Source organism: Prunus avium, chromosome 4, assembly GCF_965620075.1.
Source record: "Prunus avium chromosome 4, drPruAviu1.hap1.1, whole genome shotgun sequence".
In the NCBI taxonomy this organism is placed as follows: domain Eukaryota; kingdom Viridiplantae; phylum Streptophyta; class Magnoliopsida; order Rosales; family Rosaceae; genus Prunus; species Prunus avium.
This window is the reverse complement of record NC_142287.1, coordinates 23,330,843-23,353,859: the sequence shown is the minus strand read 5'-3', so window position 1 is coordinate 23,353,859 and position 23,017 is coordinate 23,330,843. Positions and strand designations below refer to the sequence as shown.

At 38.2% G+C, this 23,017-nt stretch overlaps 1 protein-coding gene across 1 annotated transcript; it reads right to left on the bottom strand.

The window, feature by feature from the left end:
- Nucleotides 1–7,628: 7,628 nt before the first annotated feature.
- Nucleotides 7,629–11,177, bottom strand: LOC110754992 (G-type lectin S-receptor-like serine/threonine-protein kinase At4g27290). The gene is made up of 7 exons (XM_088252079.1): nt 9,689–11,177; nt 9,396–9,503; nt 9,058–9,215; nt 8,773–8,983; nt 8,424–8,661; nt 8,201–8,351; nt 7,629–8,099 (listed from the first exon to the last, which is right to left on the bottom strand). Exons 1-7 carry the CDS (start codon nt 10,959–10,961, stop codon nt 7,794–7,796), a joined length of 2,445 nt encoding a protein of 814 aa, XP_088108205.1. The 5' UTR covers nt 10,962–11,177; the 3' UTR covers nt 7,629–7,793.
- Nucleotides 11,178–23,017: the final 11,840 nt, after the last annotated feature.

The window sequence follows — 23,017 nt, the reverse complement described above, 5'->3', positions numbered from 1 at the left end:
AGCTCTTAAAAACAATCTTACTTGAGCATCGGAGGGTCTTAGGCTGGTTCCACACCGGTTCCATAGACCTCACGAGCTTCGCTTATCTTCTATTCAGGATCAGCATCCAAGGACAGGAAGAATCGGCATCCAACACCCAATCGATCTCTTGATCGTCCATCCCACTTGTAAGTTGCACTCATCTCCATCTGTTCAGTTTTTAGTGCCAACATTACCAAAATAAAAGAATAATTAATTAATTTTAAAAAGCTATAAAAATAAGATGGCGGTTTACAGAGAAGGCAGACGTATAAATTGAAAAAATACGACGGTAATTTGAACTCAGGACGTGGTAAATAAACACGACAGTAGTGTTGTAGGTACCGTCGTAGTATGCCCCAGAATAATAAGTCGATAAATTAATCTCTCGCGTCATCGTATATTATTTAACATGTCGTTTTTTGTAATATACCGACGTGTATTAATTACATTATACACGTTTAGGTCGTGGAAAATGGTTTGTACGTCGTTTTCTGTGTAAAAATGGCCATGGTTTTAACTTTAAACGACGTTTGTTTAAAAATTGCGTCGTTTATTATAATTTAAAACGTCGTTAATTTATTAATGCCGACGTGGTTTGTGGGTTTTATTAATAATATTTTATTCTATTTTATTCGAAATATTTATAATAAATTGAAAATAAATCCAAAAAATGCAACGTCAACTCCTATGAAGTCATTGAGATATTTTCTTCCCCCTTAAGCTTTAAAAAATTAAGTTTGAGTTATACAAATTTAAAATTAAAACCAAAAAGAGAAATGTTTTCATGAGTCACAACATCACTTATACTTTCATGGTTTAGGGTTTATATAAATTTAGAAAATGGATTAGGGTTTAGGGTTTTATGGACGAGATATTTTAGGACATAAAACCCTAATCCCTTTGGAGAAATTATTTTTAAAAAAAATATATATATAATTGTGGTTTTATTTATTAGGGTTTAGGGTTTAGGTTATATTTGTCTATTAGGGTTAAACGACGGTAGTTTGGTTTTGCGTCGTAAGGATATTTACAACGACGTCATTTTTAAAATAAGCGTCATGTTTAGGTTGAACTTTTAACAACGATTGTGTTTTTGTTTCCGTCGATGTTTTTTAAAAAGCGCGCTTTCTAAAAATTTCACCTCGACCTAAAATTTTCAGATTTCGCTCTAACTCTTATACAAGTTGCCAAAATTTCTGTGTCCTAAAACATTTCGCTCCGCTCTCTCACTTCAACTCTAATTCAAAGTTGGTCTCTCCGTCGAATCCAAGTTGGCCAAGTTTACAACTCCGTCGAATCCAAGTTGGCCATAAGCTGTGAGCTCTGCCTACTTGTAAGTGCAAACCCTAATCTCATGCTTGTAAATTCATTGAATGATATTCAGTTCTGTGGTAAAGGGTTTTGTGATGTTTTAATGTTGTCCACGGTATGGGTGAATGGATTTAATGTTTATTATTTTCATGAATCGGGTTTAGGGTTTAATGTTGTCGGATCTTTTAATACTCTCTGTTATTATGAATCGGGAATGGATTTAATGTTTTCATGCTTAGTATATGTTGGTTTCGTGCTTAGTATTAATGTATATGTTGTGTTCTGAATATATTCTGGGTTCTTGAAAATAAACTGGGATTTCGAAATCTTTTTTATGCATACGACGACGCTTGTTTTAACAAACCGTCGTCTATAAAAATATACCACGACGCTTGTTTTAACTACCGTCGTGGTTCAAATTCGCTGGCGTCTGTTTCTTGCTAGCATTAGACGACATTTTTTTTAAACCCGTCGTCTATATATGTGTAATACGTCTGTTGTTGTTTAAAAACCGTCGTCTGTTTACTATATTATTTGCTATTAAAACCTTATATAATTTGCTATAGTGATAGTCATTGCTTGTCTTTTCACCTTATATATGTTGTGTTCTGAATATATTTTGGGTTCTTGAAAATAAACTGGGATTTCGATATCTTTTTATGCATACGACGACGGTTTTTTTAACAAACCGTCGTTTGTAAATATATACCACGACGCAGTTTTTAACTGCCGTCGTGGTTCAAGTTCGCTGGCGTCGTTTCTTGCTAGCATTAGACGACGTTTCTTTTAAAACCCGTCGTCTATATATGTGCAATACGTCTGTTGTTGTTTAAAAACCGTCGTCTGTTTACTCTATTATTTGCTATTAAAACCTTATATAATCTGCTATAAGTGATAGTCATTGCTTGTCTTTTCACCTTATTATAGATAATAGGATATAGTGTCGGAGATGGATAAGTCATGGATGCACTCGGATAGAAGATCGAAGGCATATGAGTTAGGGGTGGAAGCATTTTTGCAATTTTCTGTAGAAAATCTTCTAACTACAACGCATATCCGTTGTCCATGTGTTAAATGTGCGAATTTGAAATTGTTTGGGGTTGGAATTATAAGGGATCACTTATACTTTAATGGAGTTGACCAAAGCTATAAGAATTGGACATTTCATGGAGAACCTTGGGAACCAATTGCAACTAGTAATGCTAGTAGAAATGTTGAAGAAGATGATGACCATAGTAGGTACAGTTTTGTGTCTGAAGAAATAGAGATGGATGATAATGATTTTGGTGATTTTGGATCCGATCCTTATGAGTTTGCTAATGTGATTGGGGATGGAGATCAACCATTGTACCCTGGTTGTAGAAAGTATACCAAGTTATCGGCATTAGTGAAGTTGTATAATTTGAAGGCAAAACATGGGATGAGTGATGTATGTTTTACAGAATTATTGATACTTCAGGGCGAGTTGCTTCCAAAAGGAAATACAATACCGGCCTCTTTGTATGAGGCAAAAAAGACTTTGTGTGCATTGGGGCTGAGTTATGAGAAAATCCACGCATGCCCCAATGATTGCATCTTGTATAGGAAGTTGTATGAAGATTCAACTAATTGTCCTACTTGTGGTATCTCAAGGTGGAAGGAAACCAAAGATGGATTCTTGAAAGAGGGTGTGGCAGCGAAGGTGTTGTGGTATTTTCCTCCAATTCCAAGATTTAAAAGGATGTTTCAATCACATGAGACAGCTAAGAATTTGACTTGGCATGCTGCTAGAAAATCAATTGACGGTCAGATGTCTCATCCGGCGGATTCCCCGTCTTGGAAACTTGTTGATGATAAATGCCCGAGTTTGGTAATGAGCCGAGAAACTTGAGATTGGCTCTTTCATCTGATGGATTCAATCCCCACAGTTCTCTAAGTAGCAGATATAGTTGCTGGCCAGTTATCTTAGTTACATATAATCTCCCACCATGGCTGTGCATGAAACGAAAGTTCATGATGTTGACTTTATTGATTTCCGGTCCTAAATAACCTGGAAATGATATAGACGTCTACTTGGAGCCTTTGATTGATGATTTAAAATCTTTGTGGGATGGGATTAGAGGAATGTATGATGCACACATAGGAGAATATTTTACACTCAGAGCTGCATTACTGTGGACCATTAATGATTTTCCCGCCTATGGAAACTTATCTGGTTGTGTTGTTAAAGGATATAAAGCTTGTCCAATATGCGGCGATGATACACCTAGTCACAGGTTGAAAAATGGCCACAAAATTTGTTACATTGGGCATAGAAAATGGTTACCAATTAATCATCCATATAGAAGGCAACGTGCAGCTTTTAATGGGAAACCTGAATATGGCACGCCTTTGGAGCCATTAAGGGGAGAAGAAGTACTGCATATGGTTGAAGATATTAATTACATATGGGGATCGAAAAAAGGGGGAGGTGGAGGTGAAAATGATGGTGACAGAGTTTGTTGGAAGAAGAAGTCAAAATTCTTTGATCTTGAGTATTGGAAATACCTTCCAGTGAGGCATGTCCTCGATGTTATGCACATTGAGAAGAATGTTTGTGATAGTATCATTGGTACATTGCTGGAGATCCCTGGAAAAAATAAAGATGGGATTGTTGCTCGGTTAGATTTATTGAACATGGGGGTCAAAACTGATTTGCAACCCGAGTATGGAGAAAGAAGTACTCGTTTGCCTCCAGGGCCTTGGAATTTGTCAAGAGCAGAGAAGAGAGCGGTTTGCAATTCTTTCTATGGTATGAAGGTCCCTGAAGGTTATTCTTCAAATATAAAAAATCTTGTATCTTTACAAGATTCAAGACTTCTTGGCCTTAAATCACATAATTGTCATACCTTAATGCAACAATTGCTCCCTGTGGCAATTCGTTCTGTTTTGGAGAAGCCTGCAAGGTATGCAATAACTCGTTTGTGCTTCTTCTTCAATGCTATATGTGCAAATATGGTTGATGTTTCCAAGCTAGATAAGTTGGAAGAAGATGTAGTAGTTACTTTGTGTTTGCTTGAAAAATACTTTCCACCTTCATTCTTCGATATCATGGTTCATCTAGTAGTACATCTTGTCAGAGAAGTTCGTCTATGTGGGCCAGTTTATTTTAGATGGATGTATCCGTTCGAAAGATATATGAAAGTTCTAAAGGGGTATGTTCAGAACCGTACTCATCCCGAAGGTTGCATTGCGGAGCGTTATATAGCTGAAGAAGCTGTAGAATATTGCACTGAACATTTATCTGATATTAGTACAACTGGAGTGCCATCAAGTCAGAAGATAGGAGTTTCAAAGCCATTATCAGGTTGCACAGTGAGCTTAGTTGATCGGGACCTGTTGAACCAAACACATCTATATGTCTTGGAGAATACGGAGGAAGTTCTACCTTATATCGAGTATGAGTTTTATTCCTTAAGTTTCCATTTTAAATTATTCCTTATGTTTATCTTATATGTTTGGGACCGTAATGCTTGAATTTTTCGTGTCATGTAGGGAACATATGATCCACATCAAGGCCGCTTATCCACAATTTAGAAAGAGAACAAAGTGGCTGCAAGATAAGCACAATAGCACTTTCATTCAATGGCTACACTTCAAGGTATATGTTATTCAATAACATATTGGACTTTTAATTTTCTTCTTTCTATGTTAGATTGAATTAAGATATGATTAATTTGCAGGTTCAAAGTGAACTTGATGAGGGAGGCAATCATGGGGTATCAGAAAATTTAAGGTGGCTAGCAGCTGGTCCAAACATGGCAGTGCCATTATATAGGAGCTATCTTATTAAAGGTGTTAAATTTAACATCAAGGCACAAGATGATGTGCGGACAGTTCAAAATAGTGGAGTTTATTTACTTGCACATACCATGCAAGTTGCTAGTACCAAGGATAAAAACCCAATTCTCTCAAATATGGGTTTTTATGGTGTCATTCAAGAAATTTGGGACCTTGACTACCAAAAGTTTACAATCCCAGTCTTTAGGTGTGATTGGATAGATAGTACTTTCGGCCTTGTAGTCGACGAACTTGGATTTACCCTTGTAGATTTGAGTAAAATTGGACATAGGAATGACCAATTTGTTTTGGCTTCTCAAGTCAAACAAGTATTTTTTGTTGACGATCCGATGCATCATGGTTGGTCGGTAGTGTTATCAGCGCCTAATAGAGAATATAATGATGATGTTATTGGTGATGATGTCTTAGGTGATGTGAGAATTGAGTGTGAGCCATTTACTAGAGGGATGCCAAATGTTGACACATTTGATGAACTAGTGGGTGAGTTTGGGAGTCAAAATATTCGAGATGGGTGTGAAGATATATGGATTGAATGATGCTCTTGTAATTTATGAAATTATTTATGCCCTAAACAACACTACTGTATGACATTAATTTTGCAATAAATTGTAATGTGTTTTCTTCACTTTCATTATGCAGGTTTTGGACACAAAACAATCAGTACATAAAATACTGGTTCAGTATTATAAAACGACGGTCCTTATAAAACTGTGAAAAACAGACGTCTGTTGCCATAAAATTGTCAATAAAAAACGACGTTTTGGAGCATTCAACGACGGCATTGAATTTACCGACGTCTAAAAGCGAACTAAAAGTGAAAAAAGACGACGTTATTGTGAAACAGTTATTAACGATATCACGTCGGAGAAGGATAAAGAGCCGACATGTAATTACAAATAACACGACTTCAGTACAATAATACCGACGTCTAAAAGGACAGATATCGAACCTGAACGTTACAAAAGACGACGTCTTGGATGGATTAGACGACTATTATTTTACTAAATACGACGTATAAATAGAGAAACACGGCTGTCTTTTACATGATCACGACGTTGTATATCACATACTACGTCGTTTATAGAAATAAATATGTCGTAAGTCATGAGCCTAACATATTTTCCACGTCGGTTATGTAAATATATAAGATGTAGTAAATATTAATAACGTCGTATTTTATTTATTTAAAGACGTAGTATATACATACACACGACTGCGTTTGTATAAAATAGGTCATCTATTCTTCTAAATGAAAATTTTTTGGTTCATTTTTCAGTATACAGACGTCGGTTGTTTTTGTAAATGACGTTGTTTATTACAACAACGACGGTGATTTACCTTAACCACTATTTCCACGTCAATATTAATGGAAAAACTGAAGTAACAATACTATTTCACGACGGTTATATAAATATATTCGACGTCGTATGATTTAATAACGTCATATTTTATTTATTTAAAGACGTAGTGTTTTCTTTTACACGACGAATGTTGTATAAAATAAGTCGTCTATTCTTCTCCATGACAATTTTTTGGTTCATTTTTCAGTGTACAGACGTCGGTTTTTTTTGTAAATGACGTTATTTGTTACAACAACGACGGTGATTTACCCTAACCGCTATTTCCACGTCAATATTAATGGAAAAAACGAAGTGGCATTACTATTGCATGACGGTTATATAAATACATTGGACGTCGTATGATTTAATAACGTCATATTTTATTTATTTAAAGACGTATTGTATTCTTTTACACGACGGAGGTTGTATAAAATAGGTCGTCTATTCTTCTCCAAGACAATTTTTTGGTTCATTTTTCAGTATACAGACGTCGGTTGTTTTTTTGTTAATGACGTTGTTTGTTACAACAACGACGGTGATTTCGCGTCGTGGTTTTACTTTGCAAAAGACGTCGATCGATTTTACGACGGTTTGAAAACCAAATTCACGACGGTGAATTCCCGTCGTCTTTTGCCTTTTTTGTAGTAGTGATTGAGACATTCTTATTTCCAATGAGTGAAGCTAAGCATTGGAAAATGACTATTCCCAACGGGTAAAGGGAAGTGTCAAAATTGGCTTGTTTCCAATGGGTAATAGGGAGTGCTGGAAAAAGCTTATTTCCAACGAGTAAAGCTAGGCATTTGGAAAATGACTATTTTCTATGGATAAAAGGAAATGCTTGGAAAATATCTCATTTGCTTACCCACATTGGAGAACTCTAAGTAATGGGTTTGGACATTGGTGCTCCCAAGTAGCTAGCCCAAAGTCTCCATTATCCAAGAGCTTCCGTGGGCCTTGTGGACCTCCGTAACCTTCCACACCACAATCCCTCATGCAAGCCCCGTAACCACATGACTTGGGTTCATGTAAGCTTGATAGGTGATTGACATATGAAAAATGTATTATTGGCTTTGCATAGCATGGACACTATTATTTATTTAATGAATTAATTCCCAAAATATAGCTTGGATTAATGCATGACCAAAATTATATGTTATATCGGGCCTTAAATGTCTTTGGGCTTCTCGTGACTTTTTTGGGCCTCAACAGGTCCATATCGTATTTGTGCAAATTTCCATAAATAAATAAACAACAATACCTATATAATTATTAGGTCCATATCGTATTTGAGGAAAAGATGTTCTATCTTGCCTCCAACAGCGTTACACTCATATCATTTATTGAGTGTGATTCACGCTTGGTGGATGAAGAATCTGCTTCAACTGGGTTCCTGTCAGTAAAGAAACCAGGTTGTTTGGGCGCAGGCAATGAACCCTCACCAGCCAACATCAGCATCACCGATGCCATGTTTGGTCTATCTTCTGGTTGTTGCTGCACACACAACAGAGCTATGTGAATGCATCGCGACACGTCCAGTAGAGGACACGAGCCATCTAACACCTCATCCAGTACTTCCAATGGCCTTCCTTCAATCCATAGAGTCCATGCCTGAAATTAATCAAATTTATGTTATAATGCTCTTCCTTCCTTCCCATGTTTAAAAAACATATGAAGTAAGCTTGAACAAGTTGTTCTTTAATAAAGCTTACATGTCCTAGAAGGTTAAGCTGGTGGTCTGGATGATAAAATCCCCTGTTCTTCTTCCCACTCACTATCTCCAGCACCATGACGCCGAAGCTATAGACATCGGATTTGATTGAGAAGAGTCCATCAACTACGTACTCAGGAGACATGTAGCCACTGCAAAATGAAGTTGGAGTTACGAGTTCACCAACAATGTGAAATGTACGAGACAAGTTCAGAGATACCTACTAAGTTCCAACCACTCTATTAGTATTTTCCTCAGTTTGATCTGCCCCGAATGCTCTAGCCGTGCCAAAATCAGATATTTTTGGATTCATATCTTTATCTAGCAAAACATTGCTGGTTTTAAGATCCCTATGGATTATCCTCAGTCTAGAATCTTGGTGAAGATAAAGAAGTCCTCGAGCAATTCCACCGATGATATTGATGCGTTGATCCCAACTGAGGAATTTACTTCTTGTATCATCTGACCAATTGATCATAAAAGTTAGTTTAATGTACACTTAATTTTAGAACAAAAAGTTTAAGAGGAATTATGAAAAGACTGAGGAGAGTGCTAGTTGATGGAGGTTCAAACCAAATATGAAGTAGTCCAAGCTCTTGTTGGGCATGTATTCATAAATTAACATTTTTTCGTCTCCCTCAATACAGCAACCAAGAAGCTTTACAAGATTTCTGTGTTGAAGTTTAGCAATCAATATTACTTCATTCATGAATTCTTTAATTCCTTGGCCCGAACATTTTGAAAGCCTTTTGACTGCTATATCTTGCCCCTCTATCAGTACGCCCTAGAAAGCATCATTTCCAATAAGTTGAGAGATATATTTTTGAACTAATAATACATCACATTATACTTTGTTACCTTATATACTGGTCCAAAACCACCTTCTCCCAGCTTGTTATTGTTTGAGAAATTATCAGTGGCTCTAGATACGGTGGCCAAATCAAATGTTATCAGCTCCATGTCTTCGTTTCCGCATTCAAAATCAAAGTTCTTTTCACGTATGTTTTTCATTTTTCCTGAGACAGTTGATGAAGCAATAAGTTCATGATTCTTTCCAAAACAGGAAGAGGAAGGGAGGATCAAAAAAATTCTATCACCTTCCAGAAAAGACAACCAAAAAAAAAAAACAGAAAAGAAAAACAGAGAACTCTGTCTAACACATGATCAACAAAATGGTGACATTAATTAATTTCTACCTTGTGCTTTCAATGTCTTCTTCCGCTTGTAAAAAACCAATCCTATTATTATCACTCCCATGACTAGCAGCCCAACGCTGGCTATGATTGCCACTTTCTTCTTTACACCTAAAAGTTCAAATCAAATAATTCGTTAATCATTAGTGATGTGTTCCAAGTTACAACTAAAAGTTCAAATCAAATAATCATTAGTGCAGCCATTCCCTTGTGCTCAACATAACATCCTCTAAACAAGACCAGAAAAAAAGTAAGGAAGAAACTAACTTGAAAGAACATGAAACAAATCCAAGTACCTAATCCCAAGAGGGCTGTCCGGACAAAAATGTCTTGCCCACCAGAGTCGAATTCTTTTATATCAATGAGGTCACCAGACCAAAGCAAACATCCACTTCCTCCTTCACTAATATCCAAATTTGCATATGCTGTGCAAGAGCAGTTTCTCAAACACATTTTCTTGCATTCCTCGAGGGACATAGTACTATTGATCCATGACGAAGATGTATCCGGTAATTTCGCCCTAGTGAAACTCCGAAATCTGTCTTCATTATTACAACCCAATGGAGTTTTAGGAACACACCCCAAAGACGTGTTTTTCGAATTCCAGTCTCTCGGAGATTTTGGTACAAAACCTTGTAAGCATGAACATTGAGGATCGGTACCAAGCTTACAAAATGCATATGCACCACACAAATCATAGGTGTCACAACGATCTACCGGAGCAGAGTAAATTAAGTTCATGCTCTGTGATTTATCAACCCACATGAACCGCTGCAAGCCACCGGACAAGTTCAGCAGTAATCTTGAATGCAACGCATCCTTCAGGAGCTCAAACTTGTAAGAGACCTCACTCTCATTTGACACAAAATCGATTTTAAATAATTCATTCTGAGATCTAAGTTGAGGACTCCCTGTAAAACCAAGGCCATTCCATGAACCCAACCTATACTGTGCTCCAGGACCTTTCTTAACAACCAGTTGAGGGTATCCGCTACGATCTATGGAAAATTTGAATTCACCTGGAGCTGGATCATCTGCATCTTTCCAAGAAGACAAAACTTTGTTTAGCCCGGTTTTCAAGTTCCAGCCAAGCTTCATTCCTGGTAGCAAATTATCAGTTGGATAATCAAAGCTCTGCCACACAAGCTCATTTCCATCTTTTACAACAAGATTTCCTGATTCTAGGAGCTGAGCAACTGGTTGCCTTATGAATTTTCTTGAAGTGTTGGATGACCAAACAATGCTATTTCTATTTGTGTCACTTAAAAGAACAAGAGCTCCTTGATCAGTGATATTCAAGGCTCCTGCTGAGAGATGAGTAAGTGGATTTTCTCTGTTGGCCACCCATACAACTGTCCGAGGAGATAGTTCATTGTACCATATTCCCAAGTATCGGTTCCTTGAATTGCCAGGGCTAAAGAATCCTAATTCGAAGCTTCCACCAGAGGAAACAAGGGTCTCTCCATCTGTGATTGATACATTCGGAGTGATGATGTCTTTGGTGTTGGAGATACTTAGAATGGAGAACAGAAGTGATGTAAAGACAAAGAGCATTGTAAAGATTTCCATAGCTCTTCTGTCTGCATGAGTAGGAGAATTCAAGTTTCAAATATGTGAAAGATTTTAGGAAATTTCGTGACTCTGCTGTTCTTGTAAGCAAACCAAAGATTGTTCTTGTAAGCAAACCAAAGAATGCAGGCGCATTCAATGCCTCCATTAAAGCTCCCAACAAATCTTGGACATGTAGAAAATCATAGGGTTGTCAATGAGGAAAAAAGCAATAATGTAGATAGCTTTAATACAAGTAGCTGGAGCTGTTGGTCCCTTTTTTGCCTTCCTCTCCCGGGTCGATCTGCTTTGGAGAATAGGAAGGAGCCGGGTCAACACCAATGCCCCGATTGGATTTCTGCCTCGTGAGAGGACTCCTTGAAGTTCGGATAAAACTGAAAGTTGGATCAAGTTGAAAAGAGCGGGCGAGCTCAGATTGGGCCCTGATGACTTGCTTCTTCTGGCCTGATCGCAGGTTGCTTAGGCATGCCACTATTGGGGATGAGACTAGCCCAATAGACTTGGTATATGTGATGTAGAGTGTCTCTTTAATGGACTTGTGCTTGTTTTGGACCTCTGATCTAGCCATTGTGTGCTCCAAGTGGAGTACTGGCTTGGATGAGTTCTTTTCTATGCCTCAATTAAGAAGACTTCAATATTCTTTCAATTGTGCGTTGTTATTGGTTTAACAGATACAGATGGTACCTGACCAGAAAAGAAGGAAACCAATGTTGAGGTTAATGCTCCCTTGATTAGGTTCAAAAACCAATTTTGGGCCCAAGATGGCCCTATATTGGGTCAAGACTTAGCTAATTCAAGCCCAATAGTATGATTTGGGCCCAGGCAAGCCCTTGTTTTCGGGCTAACGAAGCCCAATTTGGACCTAAAACCCTTATTGTGGGTCTATTTAGAAATCAGCAGTTATATTCAAAAGGTTTAAATATAGAAGATGCGGGCAAGCAAATTGCCAGAAAGTACAATGAAAAAGGTAAATGACAAGAGTGTAAAATATGATTAATGTAAGCTATAAAGAGAGTAAAACTTCCAAGAACTAGAGATTTCTTGTTATTTATTGTCAAAGTTGATAGGGAGGCCCATTGTCTTCTCTCTTTGGCCTGACAAGCTACAGTTTTTCCAAAATCAGGAAAATTCAAATGTCTCCACATCTCTCATTGATACTAACTTCAAAAATAGGTGTGAGTCATTTATTTTTTCTTCCAGGTGGCTAAAAGAAGAGAGGGACGTTTGAACTACATGTTGTTTCTACGATTGACTTCCACCTTGCCAAACATTTTTATTAAGCTTGCTTCACCAATAGTGGATGTACCCTATCATATTTTCTTCCTGGCAACCATAATCGGTCTGATACCAGCTGGTTATGTCACTGTCACGGTATGTGTCTTTCACTTCTATGAAAATTTAAATTATGAAGTGCAATTGTGGTCTCAGAACATCACAAGGAATGAGTGCATTTTTGCTCACCACTTTAACCATAGGTGTACCCTCACCACCCTCCTCAATGCTTGACACGTGTCCATAGACATAACCATAGTTAACTTTTGCTTTGTATTTATGGAATCATAGTTATGTCTATGGACACGTGTCAAGCATTGAGAAGGGTGGTGAGGGTACACCTATGGTTAAAGTGATGAGCAAAAATGCTCCCCACAAGGAATTATCAGAACTCTACTCAAATCCTGAAGAATTCTATGCTCAAATGACCCAAAATAAAAATCACTATGCAAAAACAGATATGATTGTTATTTTTTGAATAGAGGAAGATCATTATACCTTCATCTTGGTCATCTCAGTCCGCACTGTTTACTCATGCAGAAAAAGATAAAATCATCTTTAGCAAAATTGTTAGTTTTCTAATTTAGGAAGAGAAAGTATCAATTTTGGAGAATGGTTTTTATTTTGGTTAATTTCACGAAGTGGTTGGAGCTCAAACCACCTGCCACCAACATGTTAAGGTGCTGAGATAGAGTTAGGCCTAATCTATGAAGGACAATTGTATTGGTGATTTATCTGAGTTCTCTGGTGTTCATAATGTACTCAAGTATCACTTGTTATGCCTATGTATCTCTGACTCAAGTGTCACTTGTTATGCGAAAGGTAAATAATTTCCTAAGAAGCCTTTGGCCAGTAACTAATCCTCCTTCAAGTCAAGAACATCTTTACATCCTCAACTTTTACAGAAGCCAGTCCGCCCATACCTTGCTCGAGGGTATTTTGACGATATAGGAGTATAAAATGTGATTCCATTAAGGACATCACGTCCTTTTTGTAATATGTTGTTGATTATGAATATATAGTGGGTTTGTGGAATGAAATAAAAAACAATATTAAATACAGTCGATGCTTCCACAAAAATCCGAAAAACAATATATTGTGTCATACTAGAGAAGTAGACACAAAAACCCAAAAAACAATATTAAATACAAACTCAATAAAGAATTCGGTAGACTACCACCGAAAAACTAAAAACGAATTCGGTAAACTGTCATTGAAAAACAACAACAATTTCGGTGGTAACCCATTGAAAGTTACGGCTATTTTCGTAAGACTAGGTTCGAACCCATACATCCATTTTCAACAAAATCATAACCATAAATCTCTATACTCTAAAACACATCCAATTTTTGAAATATCACTCATAGTCATAACATTACAAATCAAAATTGAAGGCTAATCTTGTGTTCTTCACGACCTTGGATTGGTGGCGTCATTCTTCACAACTTGGAGTACAAAGGAAGACAAGTTAACAATTTGGGTCGCAGAAGTTGTGAAGCAGAAGATGTGCCACAGAAGCTTGCCGTTTCTGAAATTGGTACTTAGGTGAAGAGGGGTAAATTAAATACCAATCTAACGGACTCAACAATATTCACACACTTTTAACTTAACCAGAGACAAATATGACTAGTCAACTACTAGTCATAAAAACTAGCAACAAGCACACACACAGAGCATATCAATATGTACCTGCAAGCCTAGAGAATTACTAGTGACAACCTAAGCACTCAGAAGGACCCGTCAATCTAGGCATCCCCTGTGCTAGCAACAACTATGGTGGAAGTGTGTGAAATCATCATAATCAAGTAAACACCAAACAATAGATAATGATGGCTAGTCAACTACAAGGACACAAACCCAGAATTCATACGATGACTAGTCAACCACCAAGAACACAAACCCAGAAAAATTACAGAGATGCAAATCAGAAATTGTTCACCCAGAAACCCACCATTGGGAAAAACTAGGGGTCATCAACCGACCAGGTAATCCACTAAGTAGAAAAAGATTCTTACAAATGAACACAAGCAAGCTTAGGAAAAAACTAGATCTATTTAGGAAGATGAGCTATACCTCCTTTGTGCACTCTTCTTCTCGCACTCTTCTTCTCCAACTTAGCAAAGCTTGAAGCTCAGTTCTTCATGGCCATGGCAGCTCCTTCTCCAGCTCTTTCATCCCATGGCACTAGCTTGCAAGCTCTAACTCAGACAGAAACCAAAATTTGGATTCAAAGGAGAATGACTAATTTCTTCAAGAAACCATACTCTTGAAGAAATCAGTCTTGAATCTGACTTAGATATAAATGAGAGAGTGTTTTAATTAGCTAGATGCAGATTAGTATTTCAAATGCAGTTTTTCAAAAAGAGATCAATTTGGAAAACTCATAGATGAAAATAAGATGGTTCTCTCTTGAGGAAGAAGAAGAGAAAGATGGCAAGCAAAACTTTCCAAAACTTCCACCCCAAAAGAGACGGCTGCCAAATGAGGAATTGTTTGGCCTTTACACCCAAAAATTCCCTTGGTCAGAATCGACACATGGCAGCAGAGAGGAAATGGAGAACAAAAAGGTTGGTTATCCAGCTGGAAATCCTATAGAGCAAGGATGACTAGTCATACGAGAAACAGATGACTAGTCATACGAGAAACAGATGACTAGTCATCATTTTATGAAATCAATTTAATGCAATGTGATGCAATGCACAAATTACCTTTGTCAATTTGCTTGAACCTCCATACGATAGTTGTTAGTTAAGAACACTTAGAGAAGCTATTCTTAATCTAAACTTGAGCTTGATAAAAACAATAAAAATCCTATTACAAAATTGTCAAGGAAAGCCAAAAGAAATAATCAAAATGCATACATTAACAGTTTTGGAGGTGATGTGCCGCATAAGTTGCCGCCTTTTGGTGTAGTGTCGTTTGAGATGGTGTTTAGGGATACATACGGGTTTGCAGATTTGTGGGGGTTAATTGATGGGGTGTGAATAAAAAATGTGTGTGATAGGGTTTGTAGATCTATGGGGTTTAATTGATGGGGTGTGGAAAAAATATGTGTGTGGGTTTAAGTTAGTGAGAGAAATTTAGGAAGAAATAATAGTGTAGAGAGTAATTTTAAATTTCATTAAAATGTTATGGGGGTGTAATGAGTATTTGGGGTCAAAAGAATAGATTGTTGGGTTCAAATAAAATCACCCTAAGACTAAAAGATAGTCTTATGCTCAAAATCATATCTTTTTTCTCTTTAAAAAATAGGTTTATACTAATATTCCTTTATGTTGAGTGTATAGTAATTAATATTGCCCATAAATGAAAAGAAATATTGATAGTACTAAAAAAAAGAGGAAAAAAATACTTAGACATGGTTGTTTGTACCATATTTGACCGGCCTCTCATGTCATGACACGTGGAAAAGACTTGACACTAGGTAAGGCCCATGCTAGCCAGCCTATCTCTCCTTGCCAAGCAGTTGGGCAATTCTTCCACTCCCAGTGCATGCAGTCAATGCTTCCAATCATGCCTGGAAAACCTCAAGCCTCGGCTTTTGGTACAAGCCTTCGGAAGTCCCTAGCCATAGGGTTGCAAAGGTACTCCCTCGTGTAGAGATTTTCTATTGCATCACATAATCTGACCAAGCACTCTAGGATAGTTGATTTCCCCATCCTAGCAATCTCATCCATCTGGACTGCAGATGCCCCATACGTAAGCATCAACAAAGCATCTATAAGTTGTTGCTCCGGAAGAAGACCCAAAACCCCAACAGCATCATACTTTTGAACGAAGTGTGTGTCGTAATTGCAAACATCATGCATGATTTTTTGGAACAAATGGGGCTGCATTATGTATCTCTCTACAAATGAGAAACAAAATATAACGAATTTGGGATAAAGTAATCTTCCAAGAGATCAAAGCAAACATGGGCACATTTGTAACTTACTTTAGAAATTAAAGTACTCATAGTAAAACTTAAGAATTCATATGTGGTTTGCTCGCTTTCTGCAGTTGAGTTAGGTCAGTTCACCAAAATAGAAATTCATTTCTTCTGATTTTCGAGCGCTTTTTATGATAAGGGTATGGTCTATTTCTATTGTACCATTTTAAAATCATCTCTCTAAATAGAATTATAACAAGCAAATCGATAAATTTATTATTTTCACTAAATACTGAAATGGTCACACTACTAATTAAATAGCTAAACTAGTATTTTATTTTATTAGTTTTTTCAGGAATGTTGATTATAAAAATGCAAAAAGACTTCCATAAAATGGGAATAACACATATATTCGTAAACGGGAATAACAGCAGTCATTTTCTTCCCCTTTCTACCTTTTTAACTATTTGACTTCTTCCTTTTATCCCTGTTGTTCAATGTCATTATTGCAACGGCTCATTTTTACGAGAAGAATTGCAACGGGATATTTGTTAGTTGGTTTCAGACCATTGTGGAAACACATGTTACAGTGATGATATTTGGACGCCGCAGATGAAAACAACAATGCCGCCACTTTCTCTGTCTTCGACAATCTGCAAGTGCCGAAACCCAGTTCTCTTCTTTGAATTCTCTTTTGAAATTTCAAAGTCGAACGAACTAAACGGACAAAGATTCTTGAGAGAAAAAGCTCAAAATTCTTTTAGCTAAGGCAGAAGCAATGTGGAGTCTTGGGTTGATTTTCGTCTAATATGAACTGATAATGACTGGGATTTCCGTATAAAAGAATGGAAAACATTTACTCCAAAACGCGTTTTGTATTCAATTGTTGACAGGTGTGGCCTCACCATTGATGGACTGACTCATGTAGCAAACTCATGCGCGAATTAACAATAGTACTATATAGATGAAACAAGTGGCAAAGAAAAATCTAATCTTGACTTGTGAAAACCAACCATTTCATAGTTCACAAATATTTGACGTTTGGATGAGCATCTCCACCCGAGCTGTCAAAAGCCAGGTGGAGTGCTAAACGGCTAGAAAAGGTGGCTGACTCATATCCACCCGAAGTGCTATATCCAACGTGTAAGTTGCTAAAATATGATATTTGGTTTGAATATGTTAGGTTGTCTTTTATTATTCTCCATAAGGAGGTATATATATAAGAGTTTACATGAGTGCTTTACAAGGAATTAGATACAGTAAAAGATTAGGAAAGTATCTCCTAATTATACAATGATTTGACAACTATATAAAATAGGAAAGTAAATCCCTTAATTAATCAAGAAAATAAATTTCCTTGATTAATTAGGAGACTCACTTTAACACTTCTTCTCAAGTTGGTGCATATACGTCACCAATGCCCAACTTGGTAATTAAGTCATGAAATACTCTGCCACAAACTGTTTTGGTTAAGATATCTGCCAGTTGATCTTCTGATTTTACGAATGGTAGGCGGATGATCTTCTTCTCAATTTTTTATTTGATAAAATGTCTATCCACCTCAACATGTTTGGTTCGATCATGTTGAACTGGATTATGGGCAATATCAATGGCTGACTTCTTATCACAATGTAACTCCATTGGCTTTTTTGGCTTGAAACCCAATTCTGTCAATAGCCTTCTGATCCATAGTAATTCACAAACTCCGTGAGCCATTCCTCGATACTCTGCTTCAGCACTAGACCGAGAAACCACATTTTGTTTTTTACTCCGCCAAGTGACTAGGTTACCTCCCACAAAAGTGAAGTAACCTGAAGTAGAGCGTCTATCAGTAATGGAGCCAGCCCAATCAGCATCTGTATATCCAATAACTTCGAGATCTCTATTTTTTGAGAACATTAATCCTTTCCCAAGGGCTGACTTTAAGTACCTTAAGATCCGATCAACTGCATTCCTATGAGACACACTGAGTGAATGCATAAACTGACTAACCACACTCACAACATATGCAATATCTGGTCTTATGTGGGCTAAATATATCAATCTTCCAACAAGGCGTTGGTACTGTTCCTTATTGGTTGGTTCTTGATCCATGTCTTCACACAACTTGTGATTCATCTCAATGGGTGTGTCAACAGGCTTACATCCAAGCATTCCTGTTTCAGTGAGTAGATCTAATACATACTTCATTTGGGACAGAAATATACCAATTGTGGACTTGCTACTTCAATTTCGAGAAGGTACTTCAGATCACCTAAATCCTTCATCTCAAATTCCTAAGACAAATTCTTCTGCAGTTTAAGTTGCTCTTCTATGTCGTTTCCAGTTACGAGTATGTCATCCACATAAACAATCAATGCAGTAAGTCTTCTTCCATCACGCTTCAAGAACAAAGTGTGATCCGCATTACTCTGTATATATCCAAAATTCTTCATGGATTTAGTGAATCTGCCAAACCATGCCCTGAGAGATTGCTTTAACCCATACAACGACTTTCTGAGCTTGCAAACTTGATTCTCCTTGTCACGAGCTAAGTTACATCTTGGTGGTAAGTCCATATATACTTCTTTTTCCAAGTCTCCATGTAAAAATGCATTTTTTACATCAAACTGATGTAATGGCCAATTGAGATTTGCTGCTAGAGACAAAATGACTCTGATAGTTTTAATCTTGGCTACTAGAGCAAAGGTCTCTGTCTGCCGTGCAAATCTCACGGCCTGGAGTTCCGGGCCGAGGGGATATGCGTTGACACGCGGCTTCCTGCTTTTGGGTGCGGTGCGGTTGTGCGCGGGCGTGCCAGCACGGTCTACCGTGCGTCGAGATGTTTGATGAGTGTAGGATGGATAAGTGGTGCGCCTGTTTGAACTCGTCTTCTAATCAAACGATTGTAGCCGAGAGAGGAACTAGTCTTGGCTGTTAGGTTCACGGCCTGAACTACAAGGCCGTTAAGTGATGGTGTTGGTGGTGGGTTTTGGGCGGTGCTCCGGCGCGCTGCTCAGGGAGCGACGGTCATATGATATATGGGGTGAGGGAACGAACAACAGAGATGGTGCTCCGGCGCCTTGAAAATCAAGGGTCGGATGATATATTGATGAATGAATCTTCCTTACAAACTATCACTACTCCTAGGAAAGCAAGTAAAATATTGAAAGTGCATTACAGGAAAATATAAGTTGCTCCGTGGGAGGCTTTTGTTTGGTGTTTGAACCCTTTGAATGTAGCTCGAGCCTTGTATTTATAGGAAGAGTTCCTGGATGAGTAATCGAGGCTGAATTTACGCATAGTGGAGTCTGATTAGCGCAAGTGGGTGTCCAATCGACATTTGGGATCGTGAAGCATGGTGGTGTGACCCCATAAATCCTGGTGAATCTCGGCCGCCGCCCTAATCGTGGTTTCTGCGCCGCTGGCCGTGGAGACGCATTTATTGCTCTGATACCTGGTGACCTAATCTCTCAAGCTGCAAGAATTCTTGTGAGAATGTCTACGTCTAATCACTCTGTCTTCTGTCGCCAAAACCTGACTTCAGTCACTTCCCACCTTCCCTCATGCATTAAATGCTTATTTGTGGCCAGTGGGTTTGCTGCATTAAACAGGCGCTACTTCATTAAATGAAGCATGGGTCCCTGCTATCACGTGATGATCTGATAGGTCCCTACTTCATTCATGGCTTCTTTCCATTTGGGGTCTTCTAGTGCTTCAGTTACACTGTTGGGGACAGATATGTCGGCCAACTGCTTCACAAAGTGTACTCGTGACTCTGATAATCTGTTGAGAGATACATAATTGTTGATGGGATATTTTCCTTTTGCATTAAGATCTGCTTCGTAGTGGACTGGAGGTTTGCCATAGTTCTTCCTTTTTGGAATCTGATATGCTGGCTCATATCGTGTTTTTTCCGTGAGGGTTTCGAGTCGTATAACGGGTTGTATCAGAAATTGCCATCCCACTTGCAAGGAGGGGTGGGCTAATATTTGTGGGTAACGACATCTTTGTAAAATTGGCACCAAAGCCTAGTAACTTTAAATCTTGCATTTGTTTATGCCTAATAAATCATGGCCAAGAACTGACCGAAGGAGCCCCTTTTCTCGGCCCTAACACTTGCTCGTGAGGCTAAAACGCGGCGTTTCGCCAAGATGTCTGGCCTTCCTAAAAAAACAAAGGAAAAGTTGTGAAGGCATGATCATCTCGGCCTTGATTATAAGCCGAGGCCGAAGCCGAACAAAATCACGGCCAAAGGCACTAAGGTCAGATCATCAAGTGGCAGCAGGGTCCCACGCTTCATTTAATGAAGCAATGCCTCTGTTTATGGTAGCAAACCCACTGACCACGAATAAGCATTTAATGCACGAGGGAAGGTGGGAAGTGATTGAAGTCAGGATTTGGTGACAGGAATCAGAGTGATTAGACGCAGACATTCTCACAAGAATTCTTGCAGTTTGAGAGATTGGGTCACCAACTATCAGAAACAATAAATGCGTCTCCACGGCCAGAAGCGCAGAACCCACGATCAGGGCGGCGGCCGAGATTCACCGGGATTTATGGGGTCACACCACCATACTTCACGATCCCAAATGTCGATTGAACTACCCACTTGCTCTAATCAGGCTCCACCATGCAGATTTTTAGCCTCGATTACTCCTCCAAGAACTCTTCCTATAAATACAAGGCTTAATCTACATTCACAGGGTTCAAACACCAAACAAAAGCCTCCCACTGAGCAAATTATATTTTCCTGTAATGCACTTTCAATATCTTTACTTGCTTTCCTAGGAGTAGTGTTAGTTTGTAAGGAAAATCTATTCATCAATATATCATACGACCCTTGATTTTCAAGGCGCCGGAGCACCATCTCTGTTACTCATTCACTCACCTCATATATCATATGATCGCCGCTCACTGAGCAGCGCGCCAGAGCACCGCCCAAAACCCACCATCAGCACCACCCCTAAACGGCCTTGTAGCTCAGGCCGTGAACCTTACAGCCGAGATCAGTTCCTCTCTCGGCTACAATCGGTTGATTAGAAGACGAGTTCAAACAGGCGCACCACTTGACCATTCTATCCACATCAACATCTCGACGCACGGTAGACCGTGCTGGCACGCCCGCACACAACCGCACCGCATCCAAAAGCAGGAAGCCACGTGTCAACGCACATCCCCTCGGCCCGGAACCCCAGGCCGTGAGATCTGCGCAACCGACAGCATTAGGTTGGAGCCCACTCTAGCCTGTACGTGGATCCACCCAGTCAATGGGTCGACAAATGATCAAGGATTTGTATATGTATAAAGACTTTAAAAACAAGATCAATTTACAATACCTAATATATTAGGTGCTAATCGATAATATTTTTTATATTGATATCGACAATTAGTGCCGAATCAAGAATATATCAGTTAAAGTAAATTGATATTAAGTATTCAGTCAATAGGTGTAGTAGGTATCGAGTAAATATTATATGAGCTATGATGAAGATAAACTTTAATTCTCTTTGTACTTTAGGAGCTAGATGCTTGTCTCTGGTAGTCTAAAATATCGATAATATCGACAAAATATCAAGGATATTATCATTTTTCGGGTCACGAATATTTCGGAACGTATCCATACACATATTATATAAATATCGATAATATCGGAAAATATCGATGTCGATAATTTCGCTCATACTTCAACAATATTTTGTCAAAATATCACTATAATATCAAAAATGTCAATGTAATGAAAAAAAGGAAAAAAAAAACACAATGCACACACACGCAAAGGGGATTCGAACCCCTGCCATTTCACACCTCCAACGCCTTAACCACCATGTTGCTTATGTTTTTGTGATAATACGCAAAGGGAACTCTATGTGGTACTTGTGGGAACCGAATTTTAGCAAAGGGAATATTTATAAAATATTGTTAGAGCATATACTTTGGCAAAAAAGTGGTACTCTTCTTTACATTCTTGTATTTAGTTTAGTAATTATCCCACAAAAAATTTAAGGGCTCGTCTGGTAACTTTTTCAGAGAATGTTTTTGAGAATATTTTTAGAGAATGAAAATGGGAAAACAAATTTGCATTTTCAAGATTCGGGAATGCGTCTGGTATTAATTGGAAAACATATTCAGAAAATAAAAACAGTCAAAAGTTGTTTGATAGTACAATTTGAGAATAATATTTGAGCTATTTTTCAAGTGTATTTGAACTAATATCTATTAAAAAAATAAAATTATCAAGTTAATTGCTATTTTTTTAAGAGCCACTATATATTTGTTCCTACACTGACAACAAATTGATGCCATGAGGTCTCTTTGATGCCTTTGTTGGCTGCGCAAATCTCACGGCCTGGTGCTCCGGGCCGAGGGGATATGCGTTAACATGTGATGTCCTTCTTTTAGATGCGATGTGGTTGTGCGCGGGCGTGCCAGCTGATCGGTTCATAATTGTATATCATTTTGTACCCTTCTAGCTTATGATTTGGTTATGTTTTTGAGTTAAACTTGTGCTTTTAATCCTTTTTGTGTTTATCTTTCAGTTCATTGAGCTTTAGGTAATAATGAGGGCTTTGGATAGTAAATGATGCAATCCATGCATGTTAGGGCCTAATTTGGATGAATGGATGAAGAGCTTAAAGACAAACTCAATTTTGGCTACAGTCCCCTGCCAGCCCAGTTTCGTAGGTCATATTGCAAGCTTTGTTTCAGCAACCTACATAGCTCGGATGAGGCCACATTCTTCATGAAAGTTGTTCCAATGGGTGTATACTATAACATATCCGAAATTCAGCCTCATTGGATAATTGTGGAGTCTGTTACCTAGCAAACACAGAGCCATGCTCAGGATGGATTTTATCAGCGCGCAAAATGAGTTAGCAATTTGTTTTGGCCTTAACTTCCTCCTCCGACCTTGGATTGACCCAAATGATATATGGCT

Coding starts and splice junctions, on each gene's coding strand:
- LOC110754992 (XM_088252079.1), bottom strand. CDS start 10,961: ATGGAAATCTTTACAATGCTCTTTGTCTTTACATCACTTCTGTTCTCC. Junction 8,662..8,772: donor CTTGGACTACTTCATATTTG/GTTTGAACCTCC, acceptor TCAATTGGTCAG/ATGATACAAGAAGTAAATTC. Junction 8,100..8,200: donor AGCTTAACCTTCTAGGACAT/GTAAGCTTTATT, acceptor GATTAATTTCAG/GCATGGACTCTATGGATTGA.